The sequence below is a fragment of the Tiliqua scincoides genome, chromosome 5 (assembly GCF_035046505.1).
Source record: "Tiliqua scincoides isolate rTilSci1 chromosome 5, rTilSci1.hap2, whole genome shotgun sequence".
NCBI lineage: Eukaryota > Metazoa > Chordata > Lepidosauria > Squamata > Scincidae > Tiliqua > Tiliqua scincoides.
Genome location: NC_089825.1, coordinates 126978203 through 127006005, shown reverse-complemented (window position 1 = coordinate 127006005; position 27803 = coordinate 126978203). Strand labels below are relative to the sequence as shown.

General features: G+C 50.4%; 1 protein-coding gene and 1 non-coding gene across 2 annotated transcripts in view; both read left to right on the top strand.

Moving 5' to 3' along the window:
* The first annotated feature begins 2057 nt into the window (after nucleotides 1-2057).
* The window catches only part of LOC136651052 (hydroperoxide isomerase ALOXE3-like), a 29141-nt gene continuing 3395 nt past the window's right edge, over nucleotides 2058-27803 (top strand). Inside the window, exons 1-12 of the mRNA XM_066627122.1 lie at nucleotides 2058-2204; nucleotides 5844-6048; nucleotides 7223-7307; nucleotides 9263-9385; nucleotides 14198-14301; nucleotides 16036-16208; nucleotides 16825-16968; nucleotides 18472-18675; nucleotides 19466-19552; nucleotides 21072-21241; nucleotides 24943-25064; nucleotides 25463-25563. Coding sequence (XP_066483219.1) covers nucleotides 2058-2204; nucleotides 5844-6048; nucleotides 7223-7307; nucleotides 9263-9385; nucleotides 14198-14301; nucleotides 16036-16208; nucleotides 16825-16968; nucleotides 18472-18675; nucleotides 19466-19552; nucleotides 21072-21241; nucleotides 24943-25064; nucleotides 25463-25563 — 1665 coding nt within the window. The remainder of the gene's footprint in view (nucleotides 2205-5843; nucleotides 6049-7222; nucleotides 7308-9262; nucleotides 9386-14197; nucleotides 14302-16035; nucleotides 16209-16824; nucleotides 16969-18471; nucleotides 18676-19465; nucleotides 19553-21071; nucleotides 21242-24942; nucleotides 25065-25462; nucleotides 25564-27803) is intronic.
* Nucleotides 7432-7513, top strand: TRNAS-CGA (transfer RNA serine (anticodon CGA)). Its single transcript has one exon. It is a non-coding gene; the product is annotated as a tRNA-Ser (tRNA).

Genomic DNA, 27803 nt, shown 5'->3' with positions numbered 1-27803 from the left:
GAGTATTCAAACCTGAGTGGCTTGGAGGAACCAGGGCAGATACCTGGATGTGGAGAGGTGGCCTCCACTGGGCTGTGAGACCCATACTAAAAATGGCACGCTCTGAATCCCAGCACCCCTTGATCTTTGTCAGCCTGTGTCAAATGCACCATGCCTGGGCAAAGTGATCCAGCACGGAGTGGCAACTGAGTGCCAGGCTTGCGTGAATGATACTGGTTGTCTCTGGACCCCATTCCAGCCTGCTTTCCTACTGGGGTACAGGAATGAAACAGCTTTGGTCACTCTCCTTGAGGAATGACACTGAGAACTAGAGGGCAGAAGGCGTTCCTGGGGGTCCCGCTGGACCTCTCAGAAGCATCAGATACCACCGACCAGTGGGCTCCTTCTGAGCTGCCTGGCTGGGAGAGGGCTGGAATGCACCACTTTGTGGTGGCTCTGCTCCTACTTGTTGGGCCGGGCTCAGAAAGTAGCATTGGGATCACTGGTCCAGTGTGGTCCCACAAGGTTCCAGTCCGCTGGGAGAGGCTGTCTAGAGCAGCCATTTTCAACCATTGTGCCAAGGCACACTGGTGTGCCGCGGATGGTCTGCAGGTGTGCCACAGGAGTTTGGGAGAGGATCATTTGTTAATAGGGCCACTGGGGGATGTGAACCCCTGCTGTCAGTGTGGTGTGCCTTGTCAATTGTCAAACAACTGAGGGTGTACCTGGACAATTTTAGTGCCTTGTCAGTGTGCCATGAGATGAAAATCACTGGTCTAGAGCAGGGGCGTCCAAAGTTTTTGGCAGGAGGGCCACATCATCTCTCTGACACTGTGTCAGGGGCCGGGGGAAAAAGAATTAATTTACATTTAAAATTTGAATAAATTTACATATGTTTACATAAATGAATATATTAAAGATGAACTTACGTGAATGAATGAAGGTCTTTTGATAGCTCATGGCCTACAAAAGGCTTTGCACAAAGCAAGGCCGGCCTTTCCTTTGCTGCCGCTACTGCATCACAGACGTGAAACAGCAAGCAATGGAGGGAGCCCTCATCCCACAGCTCACATGAGAGGGCAAAGAGTCACCCTCACGCTGAGATCAGTTGCGTCAGGCCAGAGTGGGCTCCAAGAAATCTCAGGAGGGTCAGAGGCTCATTGGAGACTGGGGGCTCCCTGAGGGCTGCATTGAGAGGTCTTGAGGGCTGCAAGTGGCCCCAGGGCCAGGGTTTGGGCACCCCTGGTCTAGAGGTTTGGTGTATGGTGTCAGCAGTGTGTGTGTGGGGGGGGTGCAGTAAGTACACCAGAAAAGTGGCTCCTTCTACTCTCCATCAGAAACATTCAGGACATGCCTGCCTGGAAGGGCTCCAATGGCCGGTGGGAGGAGCTGTTTACATGGCACATTGCGGCACCTGCTGTAATTGCTGCGCCCCCTCCGACTACGCTACTGGTCAGCAGTATGTGGGTGACACCCACTGGGCTCTCTCTCTCATTGCCACCTGGGAGGCAGGTTGCTGTGGACAGCAACTGCGAAAGCCTGGAGGCAGGCTAAGAAATTGAGAGGTTGCAGCGGAGGGGCTGCAGTCAGTAAAGAGGTGGTTCTGGAATGAGTCTCAACGCGGGGGCAAAGCACTAAGGCACCCACCGCCCAGAATGGCTCTGAGGGGGGGGCGCTTGCACATGGCGGCGAGGCTCCCTGCAAAACTTAGTGCTTTGCCCCCTCTAGCTACGCCACTAGCCATGCCATGCCAACTGAGTGGCACTCTGGATAGACTGCTGCAAATCACTCTGTCTGGGGCTGCCCTTGGAGACTATCTGGAAACTTGAGCCGGTGGAGGAGGGGGTTGGGTGGGGAAGCTCCCCCCCCCCCGCGAGTTGCGCTACCACCAGGTGGTTGCCCAAGACCCCCCCCCCCCGCTCTGCCCACGCAGCTCTTGCGCCACGGCCGCGCCCCGATCTCGCGGCTGCGGGCCGGGACACGCCCGCGGAGGGCGAGGAGGAGCCGGGCAGGCTGCTGCTCACTCCCGTCTCGGCAGCCGCGGCGCCCCAGCCAGCGCTCCGTCCTCCGGGTCCCCCATGGCTGCGTACACCGTCCAGGTGGCCACCGGCAACCTGCTGCTGGCCGGCACCTACAGCAGCATCTCCATCGCCCTGGTCGGGGCGCGCGGGGAGAGCGCCAAGCACCGCCTGGACCACCTGGGGAGGGACTTCGTGCCCGGGGCCGTGAGTACTCCCCGCGACGCGGGGGCTCTGTGGAACGAGTTCTCCAGTTAGTCCGTGGAACTCCCTGCCACCGGGTGTACTGATGGCATCTGGCCTGGATGCCTTTAAAAGGGGACCACGGGTTCCAGAGGAAAAGTCCATCGCGGGTTACAAGCCAGATTGCGTATGTGCATGTAATTAGTCCCTGGAACTCCCTGCCACAGGATGTGCTGATGGCGTCTGTCCTGGGTGCCTTTAAAAGGGGACGGGGCAGATTTCTGGAGGAAAAGTCCATCACGGGTTACAAGCCAGACTGAGTATGTGCATGTAATTAGTCCATGGAACTCCCTGCCACAGGATGTGCTGATGGCGTCTGTCCTGGGTGCCTTTAAAAGGGCATGGGGCAGATTTCTGGAGGAAAAGTCCATCACGTGTTACAAGCAATTTTGAGTATGTGTTAGGGTGCAGTCCTAACCCACTTTCCAGCACTGGCATAGCTGTGCCAGTGGGGCATGTGCTGCATCCTGCAGTTGGGGGGCAATCACGGAGTTATTTGGTTTGTCCCTTACCTCCGAGTTGTATTGCCCTTAACTTGGTGCTGGAAAGTTGGTTAGGACTGTGCCCTAAGTGTTATGATTGCGTTGACTTGTGTCTGGCGTCTTAACAATCTCCCCTCTCTCCTTTGTTTCTAAATTTAAAAACTTGATTCTCTGGTTTTCAACTTTTGGACAGATTTCAAAAAATGGGTGCAGTTTGGTATTCCGGGGCACCCCCACATAGTTGCGCGCTCCCCAATTCCCAAGGCCGAGAGGACCAGGGCAGCGCACAGGACTCTCCGGGCTTAGATTTGCTGAAGTGGGAGGGGCAGTGGAGGAAAATGCAGATGCAAGAAGTGGAGGAAAAACCAGATGCAAGGGAGGGCACCAGGATGAGGTCTCTTGTTATCTGGTGTGCTCCCTGGGGCATTTGGTGGGCTGCTGTGAGATACAGGAAGCTGGACTAGATGGGCCTATGGCCTGATCCAGTGGGGCTGTTCTTATGTTCTTATGTAAAAGTCTATCACAGGTTACAAGCCATATAATTATGTGCATGCCTTTTTAGCCACACTAGACGCTGTGCCAGAACCACCATTCAGAACCATCATTCAGACACTGTGCGATACCATAGTCTTTCGAGACTGAAGGTTGCCAACTAAAATTAGTCTGTGGAACTCCTTGCCACAGGATGTGCTGATGTCTGGATGGTGTTTTCTTTAATGACACCTGTACAAGCAAAGTCACGGTGGAGACTGTCAGGACCCCCAAAACAGACAGTAGATCTCCCAGAGACAATGGTGGAGTTATTTATTTATTTATTTTTCACATTTTTATACCGCCCTTTCTCCAAAGAGCTCAGGGCGGTGTACACAGCTGCTCCCCTCCTTTTGTCCTCACAACAACCCTGTGAGGTAGGTCAGGCTGAGAAAAAGTGACAGGCCCATAGCCAGGGAGACAGACCAGGGACAGACTGCACTTGCTCCCGGTGTGGAAGGGATTGTCACTCCCGAATCGGCCTTTTCAGCCACACTAGACGCTGTTCCAGAACCACCATCCAGAGCGCGATGCCAGAGTCTTTGGAGTCTGAAGGTTGCCTACATACTGCAAAGTCACCCAGGAAGCTTCGTGGCTAAGGGGGGATTTGAACCTGGATCTTCCAGGTCTAAGTCCACCTCCCAAACCACTACACCACCCTGGCTCTATTACTGGGGGTTACTGGGGGTGACAACAGTACCGCAGAATGATTTTGACAGCTAGTGAGCGGGGCCTCTCACACGGCACATTGTGGCACCTGCAAGACTTACCGCACTTCTGCCCAGAAAGCAGCCTGGGTGGTTCTTTGCAAGGCTGCAGAGGCCTCCAGCCCAAACCTCTTGCTCCTCTCTTGCTCTGCTTGTTCCACTGGCCAGCGCTTGTCATCACACTGCACTGGGCTCTGTGATCCCACCCCTGCTGGTGAAGGCCTGTCCAAGGGAACCATTCCCCACACCCGCTCCCTTAGGTCAAGGCCCTGACCGCTTGCCCCCTCTGATCAGACCAGCTGGGTGTGGCTTCCCCAAAACAAACTGTGTGGCTTCTCACTGCTGCTTTGGCTGTTAGGAAAACACTGGGCCCTAGTGCATCCCTCAGGCCACCTGCCTCCCAAAGCACTCCCCCGCACTGCTCCTGGCTTCTCCCCTGCCCAGTTCCAGGCCTCTCCCACCTGATGAGGATGATGAAGCCAAGCCAGCAGCAGGGAATGGCCATGCCACGCCTGTCTTCTGTTCAGCACCAAGCTTGCAGTGGTGCCACATGCTGTTGTGGGGGGCAGACTGGCTCAGAAAGGCCCAGCAAGTTCTGTCCCCGGCAGCATCTCCAGGCAGGACAGGGAAACAGCCCTGCCTGAGGGCACAGCATCACTTACCACTGCCCAGGTCCAGAGACAAGCCTTCCTGGAAATGGTGCTGAAGATCCAGCTGTCCTGTCTCTTCCTCCCCCCTGCAAGCCTGGAGAACTGCTGCCAGTCTGGATTGACACCGCTGTCCTGGACAGATCAAGGGCATGGGGCAGTGCAGTGTGGCTTCTGGTGGTCCCAAGGCCAGGCAGAGGCTGTTTCTGGGCACCTCTCCAACCCCTGGCAAGAGCCAAGAGCTGCAGGAAAGATTGGCAAGTGTGTGCAGGCAAGGTTGGTCAAGAGCTGCTCTGCAAAACCAGGTGCAGGCAGCACAGGTTTTGCTGCCCCTGAAATCGTTTTACTGGCTCAGTTAGTCCTGCCTGCGACCTGAAAGACGTCTGCTAAATGGGCTGATTTGCAGTGCATCTCTACTTACTGCAGTCGTCACCCAGAGGCAACAGGTGGCAACTCCTGCACTGACAGGACAAGCATGAAGAGGACAGCCAAGACATGCAGAAGGGAGGCAGGGAGCTGGTCTCAGAAGCAGCAGGGCAAAAGTTTGAATGCAAGCACCCCAAGGAGGTGCAGGGTGCACACCAGCCAGGTGTGCCATCCAGCAATGGGCCTGGGTACCAGTCAGTGTTATTGTGCCATCCAGAAAAGAGGTCCTTGCCCCGAGGGGCTTACAATCTCCCATTTAATATATGTAGGAAGACAACAAGGGAGGAAGGGAAATCAGGAAGAACCTGCGTTTATTTCATTGGCACCAGCTTAGGGCTAGTTACAACAGGACCTGGGGGTCGTGCCAGTGGCTTCATGGAAAAGGTGGGTTTGGAGACAGGGTTTGGAGGAAGAAAGAGAGGAGGCAGTAGAGAGGCGGGCTGGAAGGTAGGAAAGGAATGGGCAGGAAGTCACGGCAAGGACAGAAATTGGGTGTCATATGGGCAGAGCAGTGAGAGAGGAGAACGGTTGTGGCCACAGCTAGAGGGTGGCGAGGAGACTGTTACCTCGATTGGAGTGAGGGATGGTTGGCAACCTTCAGTCTCGAAAGACTATGGTCTAAGCCTACAGCACCCGGTATTCCCAGGCAGTCTCCCATCCAAGTACTAACCAGGCCTGACCCTGCTTAGCTTCCGAGATCAGGCGAGATCGGGCATGTGCAGACCCAGGGCACAAACTGGAGCATCTGGCATGGAAGTGGAGATCTGTGTGGCGGCTCTCCTTCCTGACCGGCTCCTCTTCTCCACCCAGGTGACTGACTACAAGGTGCCATGTGAGCAAGACCTGGGGCCCCTCCTGCTGATCCGACTCTACAAGGAGCGTTACTTGTTCTTCCCGGAGGACAGCTGGTTCTGCAGTTTTGTCAGGGTGAAAAGCCCCCAGGGAGAGACCTACCACTTCCCCGCCTACCAGTGGCTGAACGGCTACTGCACCTTGACCCTGCGGGAGGGGGCAGGTACAACTCCCCTCTCCTTTTCCCAGGGGGCCCCTGCTCTGGGAGTCTGATCGGCCCCAGGCTTTGTGGAACAGTCGCTGACAGAGGCTGCAATGGAAAGATACTACTGTAGATGGTGGGGTGGGGGGAGGGGGGTTTGCATCAGTTTCCAGGTGTGGACAGGAGGCATTTTCCTTGGACTCGGTCTGCAGTCTGTTCTTGGCCCCTGGGCTTGACCAAATGGATTACCGCAGCAGCTCTCAAGCTTTTTACTGCTGTGACCCACCTCGTCCTCCATGCTGGGGTGTGACCTGATGCTCTCTGTCATGCTGCAGAGCCTTACTGGGAGACGCTGGAGCCAGCTTCTGGGTCACACCGGGCCCGCGACTCACTCCATTGGCTTCTTCGGGCCTTGAGGAAGCAAACCTGAAAGTGCAGAAGCAAACCAGAAGTCACTCCCAGTAGCTTCCGTGAGATATTCTGGGGCCCAGGGGAGGTAATGGAGTGGGTTGTGAGTCCAGCATGACCTCGAAGTAGCCTCCAGTGGCTCCTAGTAATGCTTTGCAATGCGACAAAGTGCATCGGGTTGTGACCGCCCACGGTTTGGACTGGAGAGATTGTCCCTGAGCAGGGATGGAGTCAAGACACAGTCATCTGGGGCATTGGCCAAGAGCCCACACCCATCAGAGGGCTGACCCTTGACCCCCCCAGTACTAGTGGCAGGGGTTGTACCCAATGCACCCTCATGTGGTGTGCAGGGGGCTCCATGAAGGGCCAGTGTCCCAGGACCCCCAAGACCCTGGCCCCGGCACTGCCTCTGCGCATGCATAAACATTCTTTTTAGCCCAATCCTATAAACTCCCCCCCCCCCGCCAAAGCAGCACCACCACCAGAACATGCCCTGCAAAGGGGGGGGGAGTTCAGAAGGTCTCCTCCAGGTAAGGGAGCATTTGTTTCCTTGCCTGGGAGTAAGCCCTTGCTGTCCTGCTGTGTCTACTTGGGTCTGCACCAGGTATATAACTTCCCGCAGCAGCACAAGGCCCTGAAAGGATTGGGCCGTTTGAATGTTAATTCCAACATGTGCAGGATTAGAGAGAGCCACAGGTTCGCTCCATTCCCGCTTCACCCCTCTTGTCTCTCTGGTAATAAAATTAAAATCTGCCTTCACTATGCTGTTCACCACTTCTCTCTCCAGCCAAAACTGTAGGTGATGACTCCGGCAATTCCCTCCTCTTGGAACATCGTAAGGAAGAGCTGAAGACACGGCAAGAGACCTACCGGTGAGCAGGGCATTTGGCAGCATTCTCTAGTGTGGCCGAGCAGTCTAAGGCACTGTATTAAGGCTCCAGTCTCTTCGGGGGGCGTGGGTTTGAATCCCACTGCTGCCAGTACTATTTTTAGGTTGCTGTGATGGCCGAGTGGTTAAGGCGTTGGACTCGAAATCCAATAGGGTCTCCCTGCACAGGTTCGAATCCTGCTCACAGCACCAAATTCTACCTTTTGGACAAGTTTCTGGAGGAAAAGTCCATTACGGGGTACAAGCCATGATGTGTATGCGCAACCTCCTGATTTTAGAAATGGGCTATGTCAGAATGCCAGATGCAAGGGAGGGCACCAGGATGAGGTTATCTGGTGTGCTCCCTGGGGCATTTGGTGGGCTGCTGTGGGATACAGGAAGCTGGACTAGATGGGCCTATGGCCTGATCCAGTGGGGCTGTTCTTATGTTCTTAAACTACAATTCCCAGGAAGCCTTGCAGGTCTCTTGTTATCTGGTGTGCTCCCTGGGCATTTGGTGGGCCGCTGTGAGATACAGGAAGCTGGACTAGGTGGGCCTATGGCCTGATCCAGTGGGGCTGTTCTTATGTTCTTAACTACAATTCCCAGGAGGCCTTGCAGGTCTCTTGTTATCTGGTGTGCTCCCTGGGCATTTGGCGGGCCGCTGTGAGATACAGGAAGCTGGACTAGATGGGCCTATGGCCTGATCCAGCGGGGCTGTTCTTATGTTCTTAACTACAATTCCCAGGAAGCCTTGCAGGTCTCTTGTTATCTGGTGTGCTCCCTGGGGCATTTGGTGGGCCGCTGTGAGATACAGGAAGCTGGACTAGATGGGCCTATGGCCTGATCCAGTGGGGCTGTTCTTATGGTCTTATGTTCTTAGCTAGCACAATGGACCCTCAGTTCTCCCTGGCAGCTAGTCATGAGACCAGTGAGCGCTGCAAACTGGTTATTCAGTTAGAATAACTGATTTATGATCCCTTTTTAACTGGCTAGTCTGAAGGTTTCCCCAGTTTATTGGGCAATGCATTTTCAAAGTGGTAATGATTAGTTCATAATATTAGCGTTTTGATAGGCTCCCAGGGACTGGTGCTGTCTGGGCCAATTCTCTCCTCCTTCACACTCACACAGGCTGGGAGCATCTTCTCAAATGGTGCCACACAGACGCAAAACATCTGAGCCTGAAGGAAGCTTTTTTCCCCATCAGAGCTGGTGTTCTAGTCCAGTGATTTTCAACCTTTTTCTTCTCAAGGCCCACTGACCTCTGTGGTCTTCTCTATGGTCTTCGCCTCTTGTGATGTCACGTCTAGCTTTTGGAAGACTCTTCTGGGTTCCACAGCTCTGTTTCTAGGGCATCTGTAGCAATGAACTCCTCTGCAGGCCATTACTACAGACTTTTGCTCTAGAAACAGAGCTGCAGAATCCAGAAGAGTTTTTCAGCTATTTTTCGTGAAAATACTGAATACTGAAAATACTTTTGCAGCACACCTGAGGACCTTTCATGGCACATCAATGTGCCTTGGCACACTGGTTGAAAATCACTGTTCTAGTCAGTGCAAATGTATGCAGGTTTTCAGAACTGATCTTCCCTATTAGGTACATTAATTTCAATTAATCAATCAATCAAGCGTCAATTCTAAGAAGTCCATCCCCACAGGCTGAAGTGGTTCAATCCAGGCTGAGGTTGACCCCTGGCAGTGAGGACAAGGCTTGAGTTGTAACTTGGTTTGCCTAGCATGTATTTCTGGGTGAATGTAGATTATAAAGGTGTGATCTTGGGTCAGTAACTATAGGGACTCGGAGGAAGAGCATCTGGATAGAGCTATCCAGATAGAGCAACTGGATAGCATCTGGTTTCTTAAAAGGCCGTTTAGGCCAGTGGGTGCCACATCCTGGTGGAAGGAATTCCGAAGCTTACTTCTAGGTTATGCAAAGAGGGATGTCCTTTTGTTGCTGCAGCTGGAAGGAGTATGCACCAGGCTGGCCGAGATGCATAGATGCAGACAGCACCGATGACTTGGATTCCAATTCCAAGTACTTGATCACCAAGAGCACCGTCTTCGCCTTGCGCACAGCCAAATCGTGAGTGGCTTTGGCCATGGGGATTGCTGGGATGGAGGTCTGGGGTGGCAAATTCATAACTGCTGTAGTAGACAGAGTTTGGGTCATTGGGGGCCAACATCTGCTGCTTTGGGAAGCCCAGATGGGGCTAACAGTTGTCCATGTGGCTAAAAATTGTTGGTGACAGAGAATTAGAGATGGAGGGGAAATATGGGGACTGACTGACACGTGAGTTGTGGGCAGTGGCTGTGAAGGAGCAGATCAGGTGAGGCAAGAACAGATCAGGGATCGCTTTGTGAAAGAGTTGGATCTTGATAAGAAAGAGAAGTGGTAAGAGGCTTAAGGGAGGAAGAGTGGGTGGGTGCTCCAGGGCAGACAGAACTTACAAAGATGGGCATAACTGACATCAAAAAAGGAGGCGGCTAGAAAATAAACCTGTGTTATAACTAGAGTTGTGATTTTTCGGTGATAACAAAATAAAAACACACACCGCTTTCTGCACTTCTCATTTTTGTAAAAAGAAAGAAAGAAAGAAAGAAAGAAAGAAAGAAAGAAAGAAAGAAAGAAAGAAAGAAAGAAAGAAAGAAAGAAAGAAAGAAAGAAAGAAAGAAAGAAAGAAAGATTCATTTTCTAACACCTAATAGTAATGACTGTGGCTGCATCTGCTGACACTCTACAACCTATATCACCTACCTAGTACGCTTTTAAAGCTATTATAGTTTATAATTATAATGTACAAAAATGCCTCCTTGGGATAAAAACACATAAACAGCTTTCTCCACTTTTTCCTTGGGGGAAAAAAACAAAACCTATGAAAAAATAAAGGCATTTAAGAACATCTCTAGTTACAAAAGGAGAAACAAGAAGAGGCTGAAAGGCTGTTTTGGGAGGAGAGATGCAGTCAGGCTGAAGAGATGGGATGTTTTAAAACATGGGAGGATTTGGATATTAGTGTGGCACATTATAGGGACCTGTGGCATTTGGAGTGGGGGTGGAGCGCAGGTGACTGGGTCAAAGCAAAAGGAGAAGGACAGATGATTTCATTTGATCCTCAATTGTGTGGCTCCCTCCAAGCAGAACAGCTGCGCTGAAAAAATTGGTGTAGGTGCTGAGATTCAAGGCATTCTGTGCCTGCAGGTTCACAAGCAGTTGAGTCAGTGCCCAGTTTCACAATCCCTGGCCACCTCCGCTGTCATCACACAGCCCTGTTTTGCAGCATGCCAACAAGGCAGTCTGTGGGATGCGGACTGCTTGACTTGTCAGTCTGGGTCAGAGATGCTGCTGCCAGAACCCAAGTGTTGCACCTCTGTGTTATTCTCACAACAGGCAAAGCGCCCGGGGAGGCCTGCCCCTCCCTAGTCCCTGCTGTTCACAGGACTGTGCGCAGCCGGCTGTGGAGGTGCCTGAATTGTTCTTTAAGGAACTTGATAGTATCTGGCTTGGGAGCTGAGGAGCCAGAAATAGCAGCTTGTTCATCTGAAAAAATCTAAAACTGACTTTTGGATGCCAGATTTATTTATTTTTAAAAAAAGAACAACCACAGGTCCCAGCTCAGCTGCGACATCAGTAAATAAACTTGAAGGCTACTTAAGCTGCCATCTTACACCCACTTACCTGGGGGTAAGCCAGGCGGGCATGCAGGACTGGCCTTAGGGCAATCTGGCCACATTGAGCTCCACACCTAGAGAGGTCCTGCACTGGGGCAGTGAACAGAGCACCCACAGCCAGCACCTCACTCCGTAGCGGATGCTTCAGCATGCAGTCTTTGCCCCTAAGGCTTCACAAGGAGAACACAGCAAGCAGAGCTGGATGGCCCTCCCTCCCACCTGCCCATGGCTTGAAATTGCCCCCCCCAGAAGCAGTTGATGGTGACACTGCTGCCCGATACCTCTCTGCTGCCACTTATCCGGGTGAGTAGAGGGGCATGCAAGGTTGGCCCTCCCCCCCCCACACACACAAAAATGCACTGGGCCCTCCACCTTCTAAGGCCAGCCCTGTAGAAACGCATAGGATTGTGCTGTAAGTCATACTGGGAACTGACTGCGTGTGACAACTGCTAGCCTCGGATGTGGGAGTGCAGTCACCAGATCCGTGTGGCCTGGATGAACGTGGTGGCCTGTGGCCAGCTTTGCCTCTGCCCCGGCAGCACTTGGGTAAGGCAGCTCATTTCCACAGAGCGCTCCTGCTGAATCAGGGCAGTGACTGATTAGTAAACTCTTAGCCGGACTCCACCCTGCGATCCTGTGTGGTTTTCCTTGGCAAGAACAAGAGGAGAACAAGAGGGAAAGCCTCCAGGCTGCTGTTGGGGGCCAGTGTTTGCTGTCCCCTCCCTCCCTCCCTCCCTCCCTCTTGCTCTGTGTTTCAGGGCTCAGGCTCTGTACTCCTCTGCCCTTCCCTTCTGGTGAAGTCCCCTGTCTCGCCCTCTGCTTCCCCCCTCCCCCAGTAGTCCTGCCTCCCTGGTGCCCGGTTGGTGTGTGGCTAGCCAGGCCAAGTGCTTTCCAGCTTGGGGAGCTGCATCAAAGATCTGGGTGAGGAGCAACGCTTGGCTTGAGTTAGGGAACAGAAACGCCTCTTGTGCCCTCCCGCTTGCTCAGGGCTTGGGTGAAGCCAGGCAACGGGCAGCTGCTATTCCCTGAGTCCTTCATCTCTGCAGGGCACCTCTGTGCCCACAGTCGGCACCACCCTCTGATTCGATTCCCGTTTTAATTAAACTAATTACCCTGGTCCTCTTCGTTGGCGTAAAGGAGAAATGAAATGGTTCGGCTGCTGGATTTTGCAAACTGCAGGCTGTTGGGGCACCTCTAACATGTTGCCCTTCTCCTTCTCTCCCCTCCCCATGCCATCCTTCCTGTCCAGCCTGACAAAGAATTCTATAATACTTAAAAGCTTGCTCTGTTGTTTCAATGTCAAATAAAGAGCATGATGCAAAAACACACTTTAAGATGCCGTTTTTGCATTGTTTGTGCATTATTTTTGTTTTATCTATTTACAGTATTTCTACCCTGCCTTTCTCCCCAAAGGAACCAAAGGCGGCACTGTGACGGTGGTTTCATATTACAACAAAACAGAGTTCCTGATGCGCTTTTGGAGCTCTGTCAAGTGAAATTTGTGGCATCTTAAGGATTAAAAAAATTAACGAATTAATCTCGTGGCGACCCCTCCAAAAGTTCGCACACTGCAAAATTATGAAGAATGACGGTTGTGCTGTTAGATTCCCTGTGCGCCCAGCCAGCACACCCCACAGCAACACGTGCAATGCATTAGTTCAAAGGATGTGCTCACATATTTCTTTTGTGGCCATGTTTTTTAATAAGTCAGAGGAAAGTGTTGCAATTCAGAGGCATGGTAATTAAGTGTGAAATCTTGATGTGGTAACTTTGCCAGCATCTTTGGAACCTGCTGCAAACTGTAGTGCAGGCTAAGTTCTTTGCCTTGGCTGTGCTAGAGCTGTGCCAAGCAGTGGCATAGCTGGAAGGGGTGCAAAGCACTAAGTCTTGCCTTGGGCAGCAGAATTTCTTGGCCAGCCCTAGCAAAATTCCTTTGGCTTAGATGGAGACGGTGGTGAGGCTGCTCCTGAAAAAGACCTCCTTGGATCCTTCACCCTGGAGAACTACCAGCCAGTTTCTAGTCTCCCCAGCTTGGGCAGGGTGCTTGAGCATCTGGTGTCTGTCCTGTCTGCTTCAGATCTTGACCCATTCCAGCCTGGTTTCCAGCCTGGCACTGCCTTGGTGGCCCTGGGTGGTGACCTGAACCAAGACCTGAACCAAGGAGGCCTGGGCCTCAGTGGCGTTTGAGACCCTGCTGTCAGTCCTGGGCCTCTCTCTCAGTCCTGGGTCTCTTGGTCCTGGGCCTCTCTCTCAGTGGTGTTTGATTCCCTGCTCTCCTTCTAAGCTGCCCCCCTGGCTTAGGCCAGGAGGGCACTGTAGCTCCAGTCCTACCTGCAGTGGAGTCCTACCTGAAGAGGAGGTTCCAGAGGGTGACACTAATAGGAAATGACTTCAGGGCCGCACAGGGTTCTCTCCACCTAAAACCCTTGGTGAGGTCACCAGGAGATCCAGGCTGCAGTGTCATCAGTATATGGGTGACACTCAGCTCTGCCTTTTTATATTATCCTAGGGAGGGAGGGAGTGTTGCAAAACCAGTTGGCTGTGAATTAAGAAGTGGAGACTGAGTTTGCACACTCAGATTCAAAGGCAATGTCAAAAGGGTGGGACCCTCCTTTTATACATTTCAGTTGTCATTCAAAACACAGTCCCCCCCAAAAGGGTGTTAACCTTCCCTGGTAACTTTCTGCTGACCTTCTCACACCCTCGCCCTCCGCCCCTCTCCATTGCCCTCCTGATGATTTTTGCCCCCCACCTTCCAACAGGGAAGTATCCTGGTTTCAGTCTTTCTGTGCAAACATGTTTTGTTATGGCTATTTTCAGCTATGAGGTTACATATTGTCTGGCGTGTGGGGTTTTGTTAGCTGTCAGCAGGGGAATTTTGTGACATTAAGCACTTTGGTTACCTCGTCAGCGAAAAGGAAGGGGGTCTGTTAATTATAGAATTTGCAAGGCAGTTAGTCTGGAGCATCTCCCCTAAGTTCATACTTGGCCTGTCTTTATTCTGCACCCCCCTTTCTATGTCCTGCATTGATGGCTGTTACATGTTACTTTGAGAGGAAAGAAGGGGGTCCAAGACAGGTAATTAGGTAACATGTGTTAACACATCCCCACAGATGCCTATGAATCTGCTTGCACTCTCCACATGTACAAGTGGTGGTGGTCTGGCTGATATGTGGAGAGCAGGGCACTGATTTCTAAGTTGCTTTCTCCTGCGCTTTGGTCTCAGGGGACTCGAGATGCAGCTGAAAGGCTTCTCCAACGTCAAGGAGTCTTGGGAGAACCTGGATGATATCGGGAAAGTCTTCTGGTTCCACAAAACCCCAGTCACAGGTGAGTCTCCTGTTTGCAATCCTGGGCCAGCCAGGCACCCCAGAGGAGACGGGTTTGGCAATTCCCAGAGGAGACCCCAGAGGTTTGGCAATTTGCCACATATCTGCTAACACATCATTTCCTCCCAGCAAACCTGAGGATGAATTTACGTCATTGCTTTTTAAAACACACAAACAAAAATCACACAGAAATGGACAGGATTTTCTTTTCGCCCTGTTGTTTTCTCTTCTAATGCCATTCCTGCTTTTAGAGATGCAGCTGCAGAAGAAGCACTTTATAATTTGCAGCTGAACAAATGTCAGGGTCCTATATCTCTGTTTTACCACACTGTTGTTGTTAGCATCCTTCAGTCTCGAAAGACTATGGTATCGAGCTCTGAATGGTGGTTCTGGAACAGCGTCTAGTGTGGCTGAAAAGGCCGATTCAGGAGTGACAATCCCTTCCACACTGGGAGCAAGTGCAGTCTGTCCCTGGTCTGTCTCCCTGGCTATGGGCCTTCCTTCTTTGCCTCTTTGCCTCAGACTGTTGGCCAAGTGTCTCTTCAAACTGGGAAAGGCCATGCTGCACAGCCTGCCTCCAAGCGGGCCGCTCAGAGGCCAGGGTTTCCCACCTGTTGAGGTCCACTCCTAAGGCCATCAGATCCTTCTTGCAGATGTCCTTGTAACGCAGCTGTGGTCTACCTGTAGGGTGCTTTCCTTGCACGAGTTCTCCATAGAGGAGCTCCTTTGGGATCCGGCCATCATCCATTCTCACAACATGACCGAGCCAACGCAGGCGTCTCTGTTTCAGCAGTGCATACATGCTAGGGATTCCAGCACGTTCCAGGACTGTGTTATAAGAACATAAGAACATAAGAATAGCCCCACTGGATCAGGCCATAGGCCCATCTAGTCCAGCTTCCTGTATCTCACAGCGGCCCACCAAATGCCCCAGGGAGCACACCAGTTCACAAGAGACCTCATCCTGGTGCCCTCCCCTACATCTGGCATTCTGACTTAACCCATTTCTAAAATCAGGAGGTTGCGCATACACATCATGGCTTGTACCCTATAATGGATTTTTCCTCCAGAAACTCGTCCAATCCCCTTTTAAAGGCGTCTAGGCTAGACGCCAGCACCACATCCTGTGGCAAGGAGTTCCACAGACCGACCACACGCTGAGTAAAGCGTGTTGTTTGGAACTTTGTCCTGCCAGGTGATGCCGAGAATATGTCGGAGGCAGCGCATGTGGAAAGCGCTCAGTTTCCTCTCCTGTTGTGAGCGAAGAGTCCATGACTCACTGCAGTACAGAAGTGTAAAACACACAAACAAAAATCACACAGAAGTGGACAGAATTTTCTTTTCACCCTGTCATTTTCTCTTCTAATGCCATTCCTGCTTTTAGAGATACAGGAATGAGATACAGCTCATGAGATACAGCTTTTAGAGATACAGCTGCAGAAGAAGCATTTTATAATTTGCAGCTGAACAAATGTCAGGGTTCTATATCTCTGTTTTACCACACTGGAGTGCCTGATTAAGAAGAATTTGTCCCAGGAGAATCACAATCTTTTCTCAAAAATAACTCAGGGGAGAGATTTACTTGTTGTTGCTTTTAAATAAAAAAAAATCGCATGAAATGCAGCCACAGAATGCAGGACTCTTCACCTCCTCTTTCCACTGGGAAATGATTCCCAAAGTGGATATATCATTCCCAATGGAAACTGAACAGGCACTTACTTTCCTGTCTCTACAGAGTATGTCAGAGAGCACTGGATGGACGATGATTTCTTTGGCTACCAGTATCTGAACGGAGTCAACCCTGTGGTGATCCGGAAATGCACCGAAATCCCAGCCAACTTCCCTGTGACCTCGGAGATGGTGGCTGGTTGCCTGGGAAAATCCACCACTCTGCAAGAGGAGCTGAAGGTAAGCCATACATATGCGATGACCCCACTCAGAGGTGTAAGTAGGGCAGAGCTTGTGGGGCACCTGCCCAGGCTGTGTGCTGGAGGGCCTGCAATGTTGAAGGAAACTTCCAGGTTCTCCCTAGAGGCAGAGGTGCTGGTGGCTTTGCACCCCCTGTTCTTTTTCCTGTGGAAACTCCCCTTTGGGTGCCAGGGCTTCTAGTTAATGCCACTGCCCCCACTAAACCATTCAGACTTGTAGACAGCTGGAACCAGTTGCAACAAAATAGGTGGGGTACGTATTTTTCAACTGGTAGGTATGCAGGTTTGACCTTTCAGGCAGCAAGCTGAAGCACCTCCTTAGAAGTAGATGTCCTCACAGGCATATGCTCCTCCTGCTGCTGAGGGTGATGATGTGGACCAGAAACTGGATATCCTGCGTTCAAGTCCTGCCGTGGTTATCGGCATTTGTTTGTCCATTTGTCAGAGAGGAATGAGCACGCTGCAGGCACAAACTGTGACTCCCTTGCTCAAGTGTATGCTGTAGAACAGATGCAACCACTGCTGTGCACCAATTCATTTCACCTCACTTGGCTCAGACGTCTTGTCTCCCCTGTCTCTTTCCCTGTGCACCCCAGAAAGGGAACATCTTTATCACGGACTACAAGATCCTCGAGGACATCCCCACCTGCAAACTGAATGATAAACCCCAGTATTTGTCAGCCCCTCTCTGCCTGCTGCACCTCAACCCTCAAGGACAGATGGTACCTGTGGCTATTCAGGTAAACAGAGTGTGTGGTCATGACATGAGCAGCTGCTAGTGAATCAGTTGAGATCAGTGATCAGTTGTGGATTGGTTGTGATCTCAGGTTCCAAATATGCTCTCTCTCACTCTCAGTCATCCGTCTGCAATCTGAGGATGATAATGCTGATTCATTTACAGGGATGTGGTAATAGTAATGTATGTGAACACTGTAAAAGGGCCATCCCAATCTAAGTACGGTAGTAAAATAAAGTAAATCATAAATTGCTAGATGGCCAAATCTTGTGCAAGTTTTAGAACTAAACTCCTTAATAAGTAGTCGTGGCCAAGTGGTTAAGGCGATGGACTAGAAATCCATTGGGATCTTCCCCACGCAGCAGTTTGAGTCATGCTGACTACGCATTTTAATGCCAGATGCAAGCTATCAGGATACAGGTCTCTTGTTGTCTTGCATGCTCCCTGAGGCATCTGGTGGGCCACTGTGAGATACAGGAAACTGGGCTAGATGGGCTTTTCACCTGATCCAGTGAGCTCTTATGCTCTTAGCAGTTCAGGTTCAGCAAAGTTAGGTTGAATGACCCGGTGAAAGAAGGTGAGGTCTTGCAGAGCTGAGCTGTTTGGATAAGGGCTGTATGCTTTGCTCTAGCAAGTTTAGTTCTTTTAAAAGCCTGCCTTAGTTGCCAGTAGAATTCACTTAGGAATCTGTGGTGAAGAGGGAGTTTTGTCTCAACCTAATCTCAGGTGCAGGTCAGGTTCACCTCTAGGACCCCAGAAGAAATGGCACCAAAACTTCACATCAGCAGGACTTACAAAAGGCCTGGGAACTGGTTAAAATAAAACAAATAAAATAAAACAAGGACCAGCAGGTTAAAGGCAAAGTATATTGACATTGAGCAACAAGGATGCATAGCCTCTTCTTCTGGCATGGAGCTATTGGCAGGTTCTCTAGTCCCTTGCTGCCCTCTGGGGCACCCCTGGGGGCTAGGGGATAAGAATAGGCCCTCAGTTTGGCTGTACTTGTTGTAAGAGGCGACTAAACAACCACTGGGTAGATGGGACTTGTCAGACTGGGAAGGCAGCTCATCTGAGAGAAGGAAAACTCTGATCCCAAACCTCCACTGCCTTGTGGCTACATCCAGTTATGGAAAAGGCTTCAGGAGTCAACCTCGAGGCAAAATCCGGAGCCAGAGTCCCTGAGGCAGTTCATGTCTGAACACAGTCACGCTCTGGCAACTCCTGCGACGCCGCTGGAACCAGCCGTATTGGCTTCTGCCTTTCCATTGGACCATTTCAGCGAGGTGGAGAGGGGAGATTTGCTGCATGGGTAACAGTCTATCCTCCATACCTACTTTACCCAGGCTTCGCGCACTGGAGGGGACACTCTGTTCCAGAACCACCATTCAGAGTGTGATACCAGAGTCTTCCGAAAGTGAAGGATGCCAATGAAGATGCTGCCCTCTCCTGGCAGCTCTTGGCCCTGCAGGGATGAAACTGCTTAAACCTTGTTATCTCTTCCTTCCAGGTCAGCCAGACCCCAGGCCCCGAGAGTCCAATTTTCCTTCCTACTGATAACAAGTGGGACTGGATACTTGCCAAGATTTGGGTGAGGATGGCCAACTTTCATGTCCATGAGGTCAACACCCACCTCCTAGAAGCACACTTCCACTGCGAGGTCTACGCCATGGCCACCCTGCGCCATCTCCCCATGTGCCACCCTGTCTACAAGGTAATGGTTTTGCCAGACAGGTTCCAGAAGGATGCCAAGCCCTCTTGGCCCTCCTGAACAATGGAAAGTGATAATGTGTGGATGAACAACCCACTGGTTCATTCAGACATTTTTGTATAATTTACAAGCATATTCGGTGCTTGTGAAATACCAGCATTCTTCTTCTTTTTAAAAAAACAAACAAACCAGGATTCTAGTTCTCATGATTCTTAAAATACTTAAGTCTCTTACTTAGGGTCCAGGGGTTTATATGCAAGTCAAATCAAACTTAAGATGAAACATCTGGTTCTTGCCAGCCCAGTGCTATTGCAAAAGCACCACCAGAAGACTTACTGCACCTGTGTGAAAACATCAGCACAGCTGTCCATACCTCAGACATCTGTAACTCAGTAACTCGGGGAATGAGGGTGCAGGCATGCCCTGGTATCTGCGAGGTTCTGTTCCAGAACCCCGCGGTTAAGTGAAACTCCGGATACAAGGGAATGCCCCCACACCTTCAGGAGGCGAGGGGTGTGTGCAGGGGGGGCATGTTGGGGGGGCGGACCCGATCTGTGGACAAGTGAATCCATTTTCTCTTGTCTTAAAATCCTGTGGTTTTCTGTCTTTTGATTCTGAACATTTATGTGCAACTTAAAGCAGAAACAAAACTTTGCACACCTTTATAAATCTTGGATGCTTGCTTGGTGTATTTTGGGCTTGTGGTAAGAGAGGTTGAAGGATTAACTTTACGTCCACAGTGATGCCCAGTCTCAGCCCTGTGATTTGTCTTGTCCTTCTTGCCTCCGCACAGCTCCTGTTGCCCCACACCCGCTACACACTCCACATCAACACTCTTGCCCGCAGCAAACTTATCCAGCCAGGAGGAGTATTTGATGAGGTAAGAATTGGCAAAAGGGGGTGGATTGGGCATTCCCAGCTCCGAATCCCACACCACGAAACTAGCCAAACAAGCAAAATCCTGTCCAGGCAGTGCTGAGGTGACTTGGATTAAAGCCCAGTTCATTAACGGGGTTGGACTAGATGACCTATGAGGTCCCTTCCAACTCTATGATTCTATGTATACACCTGCAATTGTGGGTCACAGAAGCGGAATGATGATGGCACACCTAAGGGAGAAATTCATAGGCGTATGAGGAGGAGTCAAGATCTCCTAGCTTGTAGTGGACAAAGTGCCACCACGAGGCTGACCCAACATGATCAGCTTCCCGATGCCGCCCTTGAGCTGTCACCACAGCATGTGTGTACACCCCCCTTCAAAAAACCAAGCAGAAAACAACCATCCAGCCCATTACCACCTCAGCTCTCTCCTTCCCGTACAATCCTTTTCAACAAAACAGAAAGTGCAGGACACCCTGGGAGCGCCCAGTGCCTCCTGTTTTATTGAAAGGGACTGTGGAAGGAAGGAGCAACATGAGTGGACAGGGAAGCAGCCTGCTGCTTTCCATGTGTGTTTTTTTTGGGGGGTGGGAGAGGTGGCGCAGGCGGTGTCAGTCTGCTTCCCTACCCACTCACCTCACTCCTTCCTCGGGCAGTCTGTTTCAACAAATCAGGAGGTACAAATCAGGAAGTCTGCGTGGCAGAAATGAAATAAGGGGGTAGGGAAATGCATCAGTGCAGCTCCAGCTGTACTGGGCTTGAGCAGGGGTGCCCAAACCCCGGCCCTGGGGCCACTTGTGGCCCTCGAGGCCTCTCAATGCGGCCCTCAGGGAGGCCCCCAGTCTCCAATGAGCCTCTGGCCCTCCAGTGATTTGTTGAAGCCCGCACTGGCTCAATGCAACTTCTCTCAGCGTGAGGGCGACTGACCTCTCGCGTGAGCTGTGGCATGAGGGCTCTCTCCGCTGCTTGCTGTTTCATATCTGTGATGCAGTAGTGGCAGCAAAGGGAAAGCCAGCCTTGCTTTGTGCAAGCTTGAGCTATTGCAAGACCTTCAAGCGTTTATATAAGTTCATCTTTAATATATTCATTTATGTAAACTTATGGAAATTTATTCAAATTTTAAATATAAATTAATTCTTTTTTCCCCCTGCCCCCGACACAGTGTCAGAGAGATGATGTGGCCCTCCTGCCAAAAAATTTGGACACCCCTGGGCTAGAGGGTGGTGGTGACAGGCTCAGAGTGAAGGGTGAAGAATGACCAGTAAAGGGTGTAAAGTGCATCTCCCCCTGCCCAGGGGTGGCAGCCCAGGCTGACCATCTGAGAAACCATCACTGGAACCAAAGGGTACAGTTTCTGGTTCTGGGCATGAAGGCACGGGGTTCCCCAACTGTGGGAAGAGTCAAGCAGGTTACAGCAAAGTAATCTGCCCCCATGGATTTCAGTGGATCAAACCAAAGAGTGTGCAATAAACTGGAATCCAGCCTTTGTCATCTCCGAGTTCTTGTCTCCTTCTCTGTAGGCGACTGCCACAGGCCGTGACGGGATGTTGAAACTGCTGGCCAAAGGTGTGCAGGCCTCCAACTATACCTCCCTTTGCCTCCCTGATGATCTCAATGAAAGAGGAGTCATGTCATTGCCCAATTTTTACTACAGGGATGATGGGATGAAGATCTGGACCGCCATAGAGACGTGAGTCTTTGGAGTTGGCCCTGGGCTCTGTGTTTGAAAGGGGATAGACATGCATCGTTCTGGGTGATGGGTGTAGATGCAAACATGCATACCCATGCTCCCAAAATGAAGCAGCTGCCCTGCCAGAGTTGCAGCCTGCAAGAGGTCTAGGTTGCTGAGCTCTGTGCTCTGTGGAGCTTGGCCTAGTGAGAGTCGAGCTTAGTGGAACCCTGATTGCAACCATTTCTGTATGTACATTTGGAGTTGGAAGAGCAGCTCCGAGCTCCCAGCCTGATTTTCTGTAGCTATAAACCTCCCCACATGTGTTAAGAGACTGCTAAACCAGGCACTTGAGAAGAAGAGGCAGAGAATGTGGAATCCAGCCTTGCTGCCTGAAATATGGCAACAGGTCTTGCTTGGGGGCGAAACACCCCTGCTCATCCGCTCAGGCTAAGGCTGCATTTAATGAGACACAACAGTGGCCCAGAAGGTCGGAAGGGGAAGGTCATGCACATTGGGGCAAAAAATCAAAACTTTAGATCTAGGCTGATGGGTTCTGAGCTGTCTGTGACAGATCAGGTGAGAGGTCTTGGGGTGGTGGTGGACAGGTCGATGAAAGTGTCGACCCAATGTGCGGCGGCAGTGAAGAAGGCCAATTCTATGCTTGGGATCATTAGGAAAGGTATTGAGAACAAAATGGCTAATAGTTTAATGCAGTTGTACAAATCTATGGTAAGGCCACACCTGGAGTATTGTGTCCAGTTCTGGTCGCCGCATCTCAAAAAAGACATAGTGGAAATGGAAAAGGTGCAAAAGAGAGCGACTAAGACGATTACGGGGCTGGGGCACCTTCATTATGAGGAAAAGCTACGGCGTTTGGGCCTCTTCAGCCTAGAAAAGAGACGCCTGAGGGGGGACATGATTGAGACATACAAAATTATGCAGGGGATGGACAGGGGATAGGGAGATGCTCTTTACACTCTCACATAACACCAGAACCAGGGGACATCCACTAAAATTGAGTGTTGGGAGAGTTAGAACAGACAAGAGAAAATATTTCTTTACTCAGCGTGTGGTTGGTCTGTGGAACTCCTTGCCACAGGATGTGGTGCTGGTGTCTAGCCTAGACGCCTTTAAAAGGGGATTGGACAAGTTTCTGGAGGAAAAATCCATTATGGGGTATAAGCCATGATGTGTATGCGCAACCTCCTGATTTTAGAAATGGGCTATGTCAGAATGCCAGATGCAAGGGAGGGCGCCAGAATGAGGTCTCTTGTCATCTGATGTGCTCCCTGGGGCATTTGGTGGGCCGCCGTGAGATACAGGAAGCTGGACTAGATGGGCCTATGGCCTGATTCAGCGGGGCTGTTCTTATGTTCTTAAGGGAACACTCCACCCAACGAAGCCATTTAGAGAGGCAGTTTGATAAGTCCCCTTCTCAGGTGTTAGTCTCCACCGGGCTGATAGTCTCCAGCTGCAGAGGATCATCTGAATCTTGTCTGCAACAGGGTAGCCAAGCGTCTGCTCTTGCTCTCTATTTTGATCCTGGAAGCCATCAGAGGCAGCCTCATCCTGTCCATCCACAAAGAGGACTCTAGCACTTTCAGGGCCTGCGTCTGGGCTCAGCAGTCCCTCATTTTCCTAGACCTAGACAAAGAATACATTACCTTTTATGATTATTATAAAACAATTACGCTTAATGCACAACATGCAAATTAGTCTATATGAATTTCTTTTCTCTGCATCCCAGCAAGCTCTGTTTACTTAGTGGACTCCCCTGAAGTCTTGTCTGCGCTACACAAGTGAGGCTTCTTGGCAGGTGGCAACTGAGACAAACAGTGGATTTGAAGTCTTTGGATCTAACAGTGGCGTAGCTAAAGGGGGTGCAAAGCACTAAGTTTGCAGGAAGCCTCACTGGAGTGTGCAAGGGGCCCCTTCCCCTCCCCTTCTGAGCCATTCCAGGCGGTGGGAGCAAAACAGAGGCGTATGCCTGGAATGGCTTCAGAGAAGAGGGGGAGCCTTTGCACGCTGCAGTGAGAATCCCTGCAAAATTTAGTGCTTTGCACCCTCTCTGGCTACACCACTGTTGGATCCAGTGAGGCTCCCTGCAGAACTTAGTTCAAATTGCCAAGCAGCTGGTTCACTGGCTTTGCTCCCTGAATAACATCAACAGAGAATAAAGGAAATTGAAGCTGTATCCATGAATAGTTTTATTTGGGAAGGCAAAAGGTCTAGATTTTAACACTATTTCTAGACCAAGGAGAGGAGGATTCGCTTACTGCAATACCTCCTTATACTGGGATAGCAGGAATGTGGACTGGCATCTCTTGGAAGTTAATTGCCAAGGCAGAGCATTATCATTGATTCCTGTAAAGACTTGACCTAGATCTGTTGGAGGAAAGTTCAGTTATCCTGCCCCTTGTTGCTGTTACGGAATGTATTTCCTCAGTTTCCTATGACAGTTAATCCCAGGAAAATTTCTCTTGGTTTCTGTTTTAACAGATAAGGATTTCAAGAGGAAGTTGTGTTTGGGCTTGTCCCAGGTTGAGTAAGGGAATTAGATCAAGATTGGATCGCCAGTCATTGGCACGGAACCCATTAAGAGAGGCCATGAAAGATCCCCTGTCATCTATACAATATCTGAATATTCTTTAGTTAAGACGTTCTCTTAATACCTGTGTTTGTGTATTAGCAAGAGGAATAGCAAGACCTTCAACAATATTTGAAAAGAAATACTTGGACCGAAGCCTAATCATGTTTAATTTATTCATTTAATACAGGGACATGCATGGGAGGGGAGGCAGGTGAGGCAGAGGCTCCCCACTGGAGTCCTTCAGAAAGTGCTGCCGCCGTGTGAGGCCCCCAAACACCCACAATCCACACGCCCCGCAGTCTCCATACTCTTCATGCTCTCCACGCTCCGCGCATGGGCTGTGGGTGCTTGGGTGCTTCACACAGTGGTGGTGCTTTTCGAAGGGCTCTGGTGGGGAGGCTCTGCCTCACCTGCCTTCCCACCCACCGCGTGTCCTGCATTTTCACCCTGCCTTTCTCCCACTACAGTGGGTGCCCAATTAGCAGCAGTTCATCAGATCTAATTGCAGTATAGAATGAATGTGCTATTTCCTCAGCTTTAGTTTCAGTTTAATTCAGCTGAATTTCTGAGACTATTTCAGAGAACCTTTGCATTATGATGGTTGCCACTGCCATGATGCTTGGTCTCCACACTGCATTTAATACTTTATGAAAGTTGTGTTGGCAGCCTTCAGTCTCGAAAGACTCTGGTATCGTGCTCTGAAAGGTGGTTCTGGCACAGCGTTTAGTGTGGCTGAAAAGGCCAATCCGGGAGTGACAATCCCTTCCACACTGGGAGCAAGTGCAGTCTGTCCCTGGTCTGTCTCCCTGGCTATGGGCCTTCCTTCTTTGCCTCTTTGCCTCAGACTGTTGGCCAAGTGTCTCTTCAAACTGGGAAAGGCCATGCTGCACAGCCTGCCTTTATGCCAGCCTTTATGAAAGTATTAAATGATTAATTCTTTTTTCGTTTATATGCAGTCCCTGTGAAATTTGAATGAAATGTCTTTGTTGCTTTTCTGGTTTTAAGGTTCTAAGTTCTATGGTTCTATGCTTATACCTGGAACATGAATAAAAGTTTGGTGTTTAAGCTGCTGTTAGCGCGAACTACACTTTGTTGTATCTGAACCGATCCTTCGTTCCCTTCACGTCAGGCTGGTCTCCGGCATTGTTGGGTTGTATTACAAATCTGACGCAGCTGTGAAGAACGACCCCGAGCTCCAGGCCTGGGTGCATGAAATCTTCACGGAAGCTTTCCTGGGCAGGAAGTCATCAGGTAATGCTCCAACTGTCTGTCATCGACCTTTTGAACTGGTCAGCTCCATTAGGGGGCCTTTTGTTGGGCACTGTGAATTGTCAGGGATTCTGCACCTGAAACAGGAAGTGCCTCAGTACCCCCTGACCATCACTTGGTGCTCCTGGTTGTGCCACCAGCCCTTCCTGAAGAGGGCAGGGGGATTTTGCAGTTGCCTACCACCTGTGGGGATGTGCTTTTCAGGCATGTACCCACCATCTTGTCTATATACTTTCCTTTCTTATCCTTCCTGTTTTCCTTCCTCTTCCATAAACAACAGGAGAAATAAGCTAGAACTGAACACACCCCTTGCCACCCCGTAGGTCAGAGCTCTTATTTATTGGGGAGCAAAAGCTCAACTTCCTGTCCAACCCCAACAGGTATCCCTTCCACCCTGGAAACCACAGCCGAGCTGATCAAGTTCCTCACCATGATCATCTTTTGCTGCTCTGCAAGGCATGCAGCTGTCAACAGTGGGCAGGTATGTGACCCTGTTTGAGCTGGGTTTCCTCTTTCTCCACCTCCCTCCTGAGCTCCATTTTGTCTCTTGTGTACTGATCCACGTCCACTCCCAGTACTGGCAATGCTTCACCAGGGCAGCAAGGAAAAGCATCTCCTGAAATTTCAGGAAACTGAAGAGGATACTGGGTGGAGACCCCTGAGATCAAAAGCTGGTGATCCTGGGCCTGTTCAGCCCCCCTCCCCCTCCTGGCCTTAGTTTTTGTCTGTACTCATTGTAGGTCAGTGTCAAATCATTACAAATTCAAGGTTTATAAAACTATGCATGCTCTGGAGAAAGTGTGCATGACCTTAAGTGATGATTGCTCAAGGAAGAAATATTCCTGGAGTATTGTGTCCAGTTCTGGTCGCCGCATCTCAAAAAAGACATAGTGGAAATGGAAAAGGTGCAAAAGAGAGCGACTAAGATGATTACGGGGCTGGGGCACCTTCCTTATGAGGAAAGGCTACGGCGTTTGGGCCTCTTCAGCCTAGAAAAGAGACACCTGAGGGGGGACATGATTGAGACATACAAAATTATGCAGGGGATGGACAGAGTGGATAGGGAGATGCTCTTTACACTCTCACATAATACCAGAACCAGGGGACATCCACTAAAATTGAGTGTTGGGCGGGTTAGGACAGACAAAAGAAAATATTTCTTTACTCAGCGTGTGGTCGGTCTGTGGAACTCCTTGCCACAGGATGTGGTGCTGGCGTCTAGCCTAGACACCTTTAAAAAGGGATTGGACAAGTTTCTGGAGGAAAAATCCATTATGGGGTACAAGCCATGATACGTACGCGCAACCTCCTGATTTTAGAAATGGGTTATGTCAGAATGCCAGATGCAAGGGAGGGCACCAGGATGAGGTTTCTTGTTATCTGGTGTGCTCCCTGGGGCATTTGGTGGGGCGCTGTGAGATACAGGAAGCTGGACTAGATGGGCCTATGGCCTGATCCAGTGGGGCTGTTCTTATGTTCTTATGTTCTTATTCCTTTCCCCTCATAATACTAGAGCAGAGCCTCACCCCAGTGCAACTCATGGGCTCAGGACAGGCAGGAGAAAGGCCTCTTTTGCACAAGTGAATAGTCTAAGGAACATACTGCCACAGGAAGTGGTGACTGAAACTGGCTTAGAATGGCTTCCAAAGGCGGTTAGACCAGTGTTTCTAAACCCTGATACCAAGTACAGGTAGCACCTGTACTTGGTGGTATCACAGGTACTTGGTGGTATCTGGTGATACTCATTGGACCACTGGAACCTGCCTCTTGGCAGTGAGCCCAGGAACACAACAGCAGTAGGAGAATCGGCTCAACAGGCAGAGCTTCAAAGTATGCTTTTCCGTGCTCAAAAAGCTCTCCCATCTATCCTGAACTTCTTACTGGTGTATGTCGCTTCGCATCTGGCCTCCCAACCCAGAAGTAACTGGCAGTGATGTCATCGCCAGTTACTTCTGGTGGTACTTCGAATAGGTGGACCAGGTGAAGTGGTAGAGTGGGGGACAAACTTTGAGAAACACTGGATTAGACAAAGGAAGAGGAGCCTTTCAGTGGCTGTAGGTCATGAAAGCTAAATGGAGCTTCAGCATTTATAGGCAGTCTGCCTCTGAATATCAGGTGCCAGGGAACACAGAGGGCTGTTCACTTCATGCCCTGCTCACAGTCTTCCCAGAGGTACCTGGCTAATCAGGTAGCTGGACAGTGTGGACCCATGGTTTGATCCAGCAGGGACCGACTCATGCTCTAAAACACACATTATGATCTGAAGAAGTGATGCAAGTTAAGAATCAGGTGTGTGGTTTTTTGTTTTTGTTTTTTAAAGCAAGCAAGCAGGCAAGCAAGCCAATCCCCCTGCAAGAACAAAAGTGCCCATGCCACTGGATCATTCATTCATTCAAAATAATTATATATTGCTTTCCCTAATATTCAAAGTGGTTTACAACAAAGAATAAAACAGACCAAAAAAAATCAGAACAAAAACATTAAAACTATTAAGACCATTGAAAATGACAATAGGAGCATATTAAAATATAGCACAGCTGTAAAACCCAAAAAAGCAGTGTCATGAATATGTGCAGTACAGGCCTAGTAGCATTGCAAAGCCTGAACCAAAGTAACCCAGTAAGACAGAAGGGGCTTGCAAGGGGCTTGCAGTCCTAGCTGCTAGGAATTTACAACTCAATGGAAGGTGATAATGTAGCACCTAGGCAGCCAGAAAGATGC